General features: G+C 40.3%; 1 protein-coding gene across 3 annotated transcripts in view; it reads right to left on the bottom strand.

Moving 5' to 3' along the window:
- DCLK2 (doublecortin like kinase 2) overlaps positions 1–10,410 on the bottom strand; it is a 126,938-nt gene that overhangs the window by 3,718 nt on the left and 112,810 nt on the right. For all 3 annotated transcript variants that reach the window (XM_084856253.1, XM_084856256.1, XM_084856254.1), the window contains 3 exons: positions 9,350–9,446; positions 7,424–7,504; positions 5,531–5,647 (listed from right to left, as the gene is read on the bottom strand). In XM_084856253.1, the coding sequence (XP_084712379.1) occupies positions 5,531–5,647; positions 7,424–7,504; positions 9,350–9,446 (295 nt within the window). The remainder of the gene's footprint in view (positions 1–5,530; positions 5,648–7,423; positions 7,505–9,349; positions 9,447–10,410) is intronic.

Genomic DNA, 10,410 nt, shown 5'->3' with positions numbered 1-10,410 from the left:
ATTGCTACTGACCTTGCTAGTGTTTGCAGTTTTCAAATCAGGCTGCATAGCAATCTGGGCATAGTGGGGAATGCTTGCACAAGCAGAATACATTCTACTTGGCATTGGGTCCCCTGGGTTGTCCTCCTGGCACAAAGTGGCAGGTGCACAATAGCTTTGCAAAGCTATTAATTGCAAATTCATTGCAAAGTCGAATCTTCTTCCACACACTGATTAGCCTACTCCGGTAATCCAGTCATTTGCTTGGACGAACAGCTACATGCAGGGGCAAGATGTGCAACTTTATAGGACCTTGTTACCTTGGTATATTTAGGCCTGTAGTGGGTTGGGGGCCAGCAAACTGCTCACCCTTAAAGCCTATGAGGCAGATTTGAAATTAGTTGCTGCTGCTTCTCAGAGCCAAGAAGGAATTTTCTCATGGTTCATCTATCCATTGAATCTCATGGGGGAATCAATATGGGTTGTTTCAACAATTCACACCTCATCTCTTCTTCCCTTAAAACCTGTTTTATTGTTAATTCTCTGTGGTTTGAACTTTTGAGGGTGAAGGAAAAGAATTTTACTTGACCAACTGGCATTGTGAAAAATTCTTTTTCAAGGGCATAATGTCTCAATGTCTTTTTCAAGGGCATCGACCACGGAATCCTCCTGGGTTGAATCTATGGGCTGGGCGCTGCGTTACAGGGTTTTCGGTCTTACATGCAGGGTTGATTTCAGAGAGTAACCTTGGGTGACCATTCCTTGGCCCCTTGCCAATTGAGCTATGGGGCTCTGCAGGGCCAATCTTGTGACCATCTTGTGGCCAATGTTGTTCAACATCCATATGAAGCCGCTGGGGGTAGTCATTAGAGGATTTGGAGCTGAGTGCCATCAGTATACTGATGACACACAGCACTATCTCCTTGTGACATCTGAATCAGGTGAGGCTGTGCAAATCCTGGATCAGTGCCTAGACCCAAAGATGGGCTGGATGAGGGCCAATAAAATGAAGCTGAATCCTGGCAAGATGGAAGCCCTATGGGTGAGTGGTTCCTGTTTCTGGGTGATAGGCTCATTGCCTCTTCAGGATGGAGCTGCATGCCCCTTGAATGATCAGGCTTGTAGTCTGGGGGTACTCCTAGATCCATCACTGTTTCTGGAGGCCCAAGTGGCAGCTTGGAATGCCTTTTACTGGTTTTTTACTAATTCACTAGCTATGGCCTCTCCTGAAGAGGGATAGCTTGGCCAGAGTGATACAGGCACTAGTAACCTTAAGACTGGCTTAATGCAATGTGTTCTATGTGGGGCTGCCCTTAAGGCAGCCCCACAGCTGGTCTGGAAGCCGAAGCTAGTGCAGAATGCAGCAGTTCAGTTGTTGTCAGAAACTGCTCCTTTTCAGCATGCAACTCCCTCGCTAAGGGAACTACACTGGTTGCCTATTTGCTACCAGCCAGGTTTGTTTTACTGCTAGTGCATACAAAGCCCTAAACAACTTGGGACCAGTTGGGATATTTGAGAGAGTGCCTTCTATTTTATCAACCTGGTCACTGGTCACAGTGCCTGGTCACTGAAGTCATCAGAGGGAATGCTCCTGATGGTTCCGCATGGACCTATGTCCCAACTGGAGTCCACCAGGAGAAGTGCCTTCAGCATGGTGGCTCCCCTTTCTGTGGAACTCCCTGCCTCTGGAGGTCAGGCAGGCACCAACATTGTGTTGTTTCTGACGCCTGCTGAAGACATCTTTATTTCAAGAAGCCTTCCTTGATTGACCAGCCACAGCTTTTATTGTTACTCTGTTTTTAAAAACCTTTTAATATGGTGTTTTATTCTTTTTCTTTTTTATTGTTAACCACTCCAGAATCTGTTTAGATGTGGAGCGCCAAATAAAAATGTTATAAATAAACAGGGAGTGAAGCTTCTAGATTCTGGGATCAGGTATTTCCTTTATTAGATTCTAAAATGGCTACTGTGACCATTATATTAGAGGGAATGTTGACTGCAGACACCAAGTTTTATGAGGTGTCCCTTTCCCCCTAAAGCAGAGTGATGTACCTTGACCTAAGCGCTATAGTGTCCCCCACTGGAAATGCTGGCTTGTGATCCTGGTCAAGTGATTATACTTGAGAATTTGTATTGCAAACTTTGCTACATGGACACGCCCCTTAAATAAAGTTATGGCTTCTTTAGGATTACCAAGCTGGTTTTAGCCTTCATTCTGGCTGATTGCACAAACATGTGCATTTTGGGAAGAGTTTACTTTAGTGAAATTGAAGCAATTCGTATAAGAGGTAGAAAGAAACCAGAAACTTTTAATGAAGTGTAACAAGCTTTATAACTCAACTCCTAAACACCTAATATTTAATGCTCATGCAGCTATTTGAAAGCATCTAAACGTACTTGCAAACACTGGCAATATCTAGCAATAGATGGAAATGAGATTTTCCTGAAAATTGGCAGAGAAGTTATAATTTGTATGTACAGCATAGTCTTTTAATGCCACCACTCCATACACAATGTGGAGCTGTGGATGTCATTTAAGGAAGTCACCAGAATCGAATAGTAAAACGTGTCACAGGCTATACCGTTTCAAGCTTTGGATAGGGAAGTGGCATACGCTTGATTAACCATGACTAAAGGAACTCCCTGCACATTCAGAACTAGTTTATGGGGAAGAAGGCTAAGATGGACCTTTGCCTAAACAAAATTAGCATATCAGAAGTAAAGAGGTTCCCCCAGCCCAATTGGGGGAGCATTTCAAACATATAATCTTGTCCCACATACTTACACCCTGAATTGATACAGTTCAGAAAAGCTTTAATTTTGCTGAATGTATAAAGCTGCACCAGTTAACCACAGGTTCAACACAAATAAGTGAATGTGTGGTCCAACACTAGCTACTTTAGAGGATGTCATCAGAAATGCATATTCATGAGACTATGCTTGTAGTGGTAATGGAGACTAGCGATCATGAATTAGTAGCAGGATAATCCCACAAGAACCATATCTTCCCCTTCTGTAGGGGCCACATCTTCCCTTTTTGTTAAAAAAAAAAAAAAAAAGTCAAACGTCCATAATTCAAGTTCCACTTTTAAAAGAATCTGCACTGTAATATACAGGATACAAAATCTCATGCATAGCTGAAATGGTACAAATGGTGCAAACATATAAATGTAATGAAAACCTGTAACGTGCCTCTTCTGCATAACTCGACAGACATCCCCACCTCAGACTGCTATTAGATTACTTCTCCTTTTCTTTCAAACTCAAAATGAACTTTTTAATGTGGCAAAAAAGCACTGTAATTAGTACATACCATTGCCTTGGACCTACTCAGAGGAAAGCAATGCAGGCATTGGGAGAGGAAGCAAAAGAAGAAAGCAAGGGACAGACACTAGACTTACTTGAAGCAAAACCAACAGCATTGCAACATTTATAAATGTAAACAACCCCATTCTGAAATTAAAAAAAGCAGCACTAAAGCTATTTCAATGAATGACAATGCAATGCCTGGGGCAAGAGGCTGGTTAAATCACAAGAGGAAAACAGCAAACCACCTTTAAAAAAAATGCTATTCCATTCTTCTACCACGTGAGGGCCTTGTCCGCCTTAGCACAAACTTTCAGATAGGAGTGTTTTGTGATACAAAGTTGAAAATGAATTTGAATTAATTAAGACATTAATCTGAATGAGTTTGGAGACAGGAAATGGATGCTCACCAAACAATTGTGAAACTAATCTTTATTATACTGCATATTTCATGCTCTTAGCCTAAACTTTTCTTTCCCAATTGCCCTGAAAACATCATAGTGTTTAGTAACAATAAGGAAATTAAAAATAAGCACCAAAAGTAAAGGTAACGAAGACTTCATTCTGATATATCCCTTGGTCTCTATTACATCCTATGTTCCATTATTTCTTACACAAGCATCCAGAAATGGCCACTCACACTTGTGGCCACTTCATATAGAGCAGTGGGTAATAAAATCAGAAAGCTAGAAAGCTGGTAGTAGTATTGGGGACATCTCTGCACATTAGCAGGAAACCCAAAAGGGGATGTGCATGTGAGTCATACTTGCTCATCTATGGTTGGGTGAGATAAGGGAATTTATGCATTGCTCCCCCATTCCCCCACCGGCAAAGATGAGCAAGCTATCCCTTGGTTAGGAGAACATACATCTCACTACAAGAGAGAAATCCAAATTCCTCTTTCACATGTCATCATGGAGACATGAACAGAGGAAATGCAGCTCACCGTCACTTCCTATAATGGGAAGCCTACCTGGGATTATATTGTGTGATATTCAGCTTAGGAGAAGGTAGGTCTTGAACATCTATGAAATTTGATTGGTGGTTTCCTAATAAAATGTTCCTGTTTTCTTGCTACCCATTTAAATTAATGCAGCAATTGACTACAGTCAAAACTATCCAAGTTCTTCTAATTACTGAACAGCCTGCCCCTACACATGTTTACTCAGAAATAAGTTCCACCAAGTTCACTAAAACATAGCTCCTAGTTCAATACAACTTAGCAAACAGCCTGACATTATCAGGGAATGAAATATGGTAGAGAAAAATGGGAATTAAAATAACTAGCATATAGGATGTGCTTCATTAGCTAGAAGCCAAACCATCAGGTCTGAGAATTAGAAAACTCCACACCACTAAGAAGCCAGAAGCTGCATTATATTGAAGACTGGAGGCAAGCTTAAAGGACGTGCAAATTTGCGAGCAGTTGAGTTAGAATTCAAAACCACTCTATTAATAATGTATTTTATACCAGGTTTCTGCTTCAGGTTTATCCATAGTCTCAAAAATACCAATACTGAGTTCTGAGGTCCCTCAGAGTGTCAAGTCAAACTGTCAAATGAAATGCAAGCAAGAGCATCAGCCTAAAATTATTTTTCTTCTACTCTTGTATTTCATACTAAAACAAAATGCTACTTTTAAAGCAATCACACATTTGTTTATATACATATCGATAAGAGGTAAGGAGCAAGAGAGTAAAGCAACATAATAATTGTTTACACAAATTCTACATTTTTTTCCTCAACCTAAAATTACTTTGGCTGCCCTGTTGACATGGCAATGCTTATTGGTGATGAACATTAGTAAAGCAGTGCAAACAAAAACTGACTGCTAACATAAATAGCATCTTTAAGAACTTCATTGCCAAAAGGCTGTATTTCATGAGACTAAAATTCTTTATAGCAGAGATGTAAGGGTTAAAAGTTCTATGTGACTACGCTGAATGATTCCTGATGACTTACACAGTACAGAACTGCTTGCTTTAAAGCAGTTAATTTAAAAACAGAATTCTCTCAACACAATATTAAAAACAGAAATTCTCAACATGAAGAGAAATTTTGGCAACTCCCTTTAAAGAATTGTTCTTAAAAATGCAACCAATGTACAGGGGAAAATAGACACAACCATAAATGTGCGCTGTTATTTTTAAATGGAAGAATTTCACAATTGCCATTCCCAAAGGAGAAAAAAAGCTAGGTAATAGTAGATTAGTACAATAATTAATGGAAATAATGCACTTGCTTACCATGATGACAGAAACTCCCGCGGTTGGGTTATTCTGTTTGGGTAGCGTGTTGTTAAAGTGCTGCTTTAATTTACCTGTTACTTCAGCTTGCATATTATTCTCCTGGGAGGCATCGTCCTTTGTAAAAAAGAAAAGATAACACATTTTACCACTGAGCAAAACAATACAGCTAATTGTTGTTGAAGTGGGACAGGAAGTTAGCCTGTACACAAAAATCTTCAATAAAATGAGCTGCCTGCCATATATAATACAGAAGTAGGAATCTCAAGGCACGATTCAGCCATAATTAAGCATGTTTAGACTCTGTTGGTTGCAATGGGAGAGTCCTTTTAGTCTTTTTAGACCTACTGATTTCAGTGCAATAAAGCACATGCTTAACTTCAGCTAAATCATGCTCAGTGATTATATCTAAACTAATGAAGGTTTTGGACAGCATCATGACGTTACATTTAAAAATGCTATGATACCTTGAGTTGGATCCACCAATTTAGATGGCTTGAAAAGGGAGTTAGACAAATTCCTGGAGGAGAAGGCTATCAATGGCTACTAGTCCTGATGCCTCTATGCTACCTCTAGTAATCAGAGGCAGTAAGCCTATGTACATCAGTTCCAGGGGAACATGCATGGGAGGGTGCCGTTGCATTCATCTCCTGCTTGTGGGTTTCCCATGGGCAGCTGGTTGGCCACTGTGCGAACAGAATTCTGGACTAGATGGACCCTTCGTCTGATCCACAATGGCTCTTCCTATGTTATTATCCAGGATGACTGAACGGGCCCCAGTCACGGAAAGTGCTTCCACCTAATTTTGGGAGATCAACCCTCCCCATGCCCACATTACAGATTGCCCCATTCAGCAGGGTCTCTGGACCCTCTATGGAGCATTTCCAGGGATCTGGAGAGGGTGCCATGGAGAGGAGGGGATGGGGAATTCAACCCAATTGCACAGGCCCCCTCCCCCTTGCCCCCCTAGAGGAAAATGGAAAGGGCGGGGGAAGGCATTGTCTTTTGCAACTGGACAGTGTCCTAACAACAAAGACTAAGCCATGTGTTTTTTCATTGGTGCCTTGGAAGTTTCATTTGTCCAGCCTTTTGTGGGATGAGCCTGGGGTCATTTGCATAACGTGGGATGTATCTGGGGCAGTGGAATTCAAAGTGATGATTGTGGGGAATAAGGAAGAACAAGTAAAAGCAATATCAACTCTGACCACTAGAGGATGCTGTGGTGTTAGGGGTTGCACAAGATAGCAATAGCACAGAATGGCTGCCATGCTTTGGAAATCTGAAGCTTGCACACCGCTATTTAAAAACTGTCCCAATCCAGGGACAGCAATGAACCAAAATTGGTTTCAACACACACAAATAAAGCACCAAGGGTTCAGTGATCTTTCACTACATGTAAATTGCTTAACAGATTTTCCACTCTGCACCCATTGTGTAGGACCTGAATTGAGACACTCATTTCTCTTTTCCCATTCAACAAGTCAAGAGGCACTGTCAGGACTGACTGTGCTGATAACTGATGCGGACCTATGCTTGATCACGTGTGCTGAGCTGGCCAAGTTTCCTCCTCGCTGAAAGCATATATACAGAACTAAAATTCTCTCATAGTCACAACACTGATAGAAATTTCAGATGTGTTAAAAAAAAAGTCCCTACAGCCACCCATGCCATTTCTGTTGTCAGCAAATACAGCCCATGCAGCTTTCCTGTGCAACAGCCTTTTTAAACGTTAAAAAAAAAAATCACAGATTATGCTTAAGAGCAGCAACATAAAGTTTGGATATTTGCTGGATCTCTCAAACTGTATTTCAGTTAGTGCTGAACACTTCAGAAGGTGACCTTCTTCAGAATTAATTTTATTTAGAAGTAAGTACAAGAAAGTCTTTTACTCACCGACACCCAGGGGTGGTTTAGAATCTGAGCTGCTGTATATCGTGCTTCCACATTTACCTGTAACATCAGACTAATTAACTCCTGAAAAGTTAAAAAAAGGGGAATAATATAATATTCCTATAATATAAAACATATAATATAGAACATATAATATAGTCCTATTAAAATGGGAGGTTGCTTTTGCCAGGGATTTTTTTTATGATTCACACCTTCTAGACTTTGAGTGTACATTCCCTCCATCAGTAGTCTCTTAAGGATCCTGCATCAATCAAGATTATCAGTAAATATGTGTGCCACTTAAAAGTTTTTTCTTTTGCAGAATTACTCTTGGCTGTTCATTTCAGTATAGAAGAGAAAAAGTATACAGCTACTGAAGGAAGCATGTTAAGTGAACAACAGTATGCCTCAAATTCATCCATCCTCCCTCCCTTTTAAAAACATATTGCTGCCTGTACACTCCCATGCCTCCATTTTACTTCCCCATACTCTTTAACATACATATAAAGCCACTGGGGATTTGGAGTGAGGTGTCATCTATATGCTGATGACACCCAGTTCTATTTCTTTTTATCATCTGAGTCAAGTGAGACTGTACAGGTGCTGAACAAAAATAATGGGCTGGATGAGGTCCAAGAAACTGAAGCTGAATCCTGAGAAGACAAGAGGCCTGTGTAGGTAGGTGGTTTGTAAGTTCAGGAACTGGGTGTGCAGCCTGTTCTAGATGTGGCTGTACCTCCCTTGAAGGAGCAGCTGCATTGCTTGATCCATCTTTGTCACTCAAGGCTCGAGTAGCCTCAGTGGCTAGAAGTGCCTTTTAGCAGCTTCAACTCATTCACTAGCTACAATCATTCTTGGACAATGATAGTCTGACCACAGTGGCTCCGTATCTGGTAATTTGGATTACTTTCATGTATTGCATATTAGGCTGCCCTTGAAGAGGACTCAGAAGATTCAGCTAGTGGAGAATGCAGCTTCCAGAACTGGTACAGCCAAATGGAATCATATTACATCAGTTCTGAAAGGCCTAACTCAAGGTGCTGGTGTCTGCCTTTAAGCCCCTAAATGGGCCTCTCCCTATATCAGCTGGCCTGTGACCTAAGATCATCAGGGAAGACTCTTCTTCAAATACCTTGAGTACATTGGGTGACAGCAAGGGAGAGAGCCTTCTCTGTTGAGGAGCTCTGATTTTACCCTGACGTGGAGACTATAACCTCCCCATGGAGGTGTGTCAAGTGTAAACAATGCAATCATTTTGGTGCTGTCTCAAAAAACTGTTCTTTGCTTGGCCATTTTAATTTGACCTGGTTCATATGTTTTATCTATGCAGTCTTCCTTGCTTGGTTATGATTATATTCATTGTAGTATTGTATGTTGTGTTATAATGTTGAACTTTGCCCCAGGATCTGCAATGATGAAGGGCAGTTTAAAAATATTTTAATAAAATAAATAAATACATAAAGTTCTCTCATCATCTCTCTTGGCCACCTGACCACAAGACAGTTCATGGTTTTGTATTGTATTTGTATAATCCGTCACAAAGTACAGCTATAAATCCTTAAAGTAAAAAGTAGGACAGGTACAAATCTACTCTTTTTTGCTCCCATGACGATTACCACTCTCTTTTTCATGAGTAACAAGCAAAAGCAATGCATGTGCATCAGAAAAAGAAAAGTTACTTAAACTGTGAAAGAATGAAGTCTAAGCATAATCCACAACAGTAAACTGATGCAAAACATTGTATATATAATACTAGTTTCGAAATGAAAAGAAAGTGCATGAAGATTAGGTGTTGTGGAATCAACATTTTCCAAACAATGGCTCTGGTGTCCCATGTTCTCTGCAGGATTTACAGTAGGAGAGTTAGTATGGCTTTATGAAAAATGCTTTCATACTTTCAACCGTAATAACATCAATACATTCTGGTACCTTAGCAGAGTCAGTGATGTTATCCCAGTATGGAGAAGGAAATTCTAGCTTTCCAACCAGGATCTGATCAAAGAGATCTTCTTGGACATTATTCTCACTGTGGATCAAGACCAAGCAGGAAAAAGGTGATTCTAACAGCAATTTGTGAAAGCTAAAAGAACAATGTTAATTAGATATGCAGCAGCGTGCCCTAGTTTTCAGTCTTATATAACTTTGGACTTTATTTGAGCCATATGAATAAAGAGAATAACTGCACAGAAGAGAAAGATTTCTACCTGTTTCCCATTGAAGAAAGGCTCCAGAGAACTCCAGTTTGCATACATATAATATCTCTACTACTGACCATAGAGGCTAGACCATAGTAATGCAAATGGTTCTAAACTTGTGGCACAATGCTCCGTACACATCTGGCAGTCTGTTACAATGGGTAACTATAGTAAATATAGGTGACAAATATAAAATAAAACCCTCTACTACAATTTAAAGCTGATTGTGAGGGAATGAAGCCTTTCTTCACAGTTCAAGATGGAAGCATCTAGAACAGGTTAGCAATTCTGAAGGAACCACTGTAAGTTTTTATTTGTAATACTTCAGTTGCCTTTTCATGGATACTTATGTTTTAAGCAAGTTTGTTTGCTCATTGGAACTGATAAAGTCTTCCAATCTCCACGCCCTACAGGATATAAGGAAACATTTTTGGCTCCCCTAGATCAATGGACTGTGCTAGGTGGAGTGTAGGTGGCTATCTATCATGTGACTTAAGACCATTTCAGACATTCATTTGCGAAAGAATGAATATTTTGCATTTCTAAAGCCCTGTGTCTGATGAATGTCTGAACTGGCTCAAGTGGTCTATCCACTGTGACCATCAAAAGGCCTATAGTGACTGAAATTGGGCATTTTAAGACATATCAAATATGTGGATGTTCTAAAATCATATGCTGATTACAGTTACAAGACATGCTAGTTCAGATCCTAACACTAGGGGGCAAACCCTGCATGCTTAATGCAACAAATAGACACTGAATGATGGATGAGACTCTCAAGGACAAGAGGACAAG

The sequence above is a fragment of the Heloderma suspectum genome, chromosome 5 (assembly GCF_057233095.1).
Source record: "Heloderma suspectum isolate Gila_16-S chromosome 5, 16-S_ref, whole genome shotgun sequence".
In the NCBI taxonomy this organism is placed as follows: Eukaryota; Metazoa; Chordata; class Lepidosauria; order Squamata; family Helodermatidae; genus Heloderma; species Heloderma suspectum.
The sequence above is the reverse complement of the archived record's forward strand: the minus strand, read 5'-3'. Positions and strand labels throughout refer to the sequence as shown.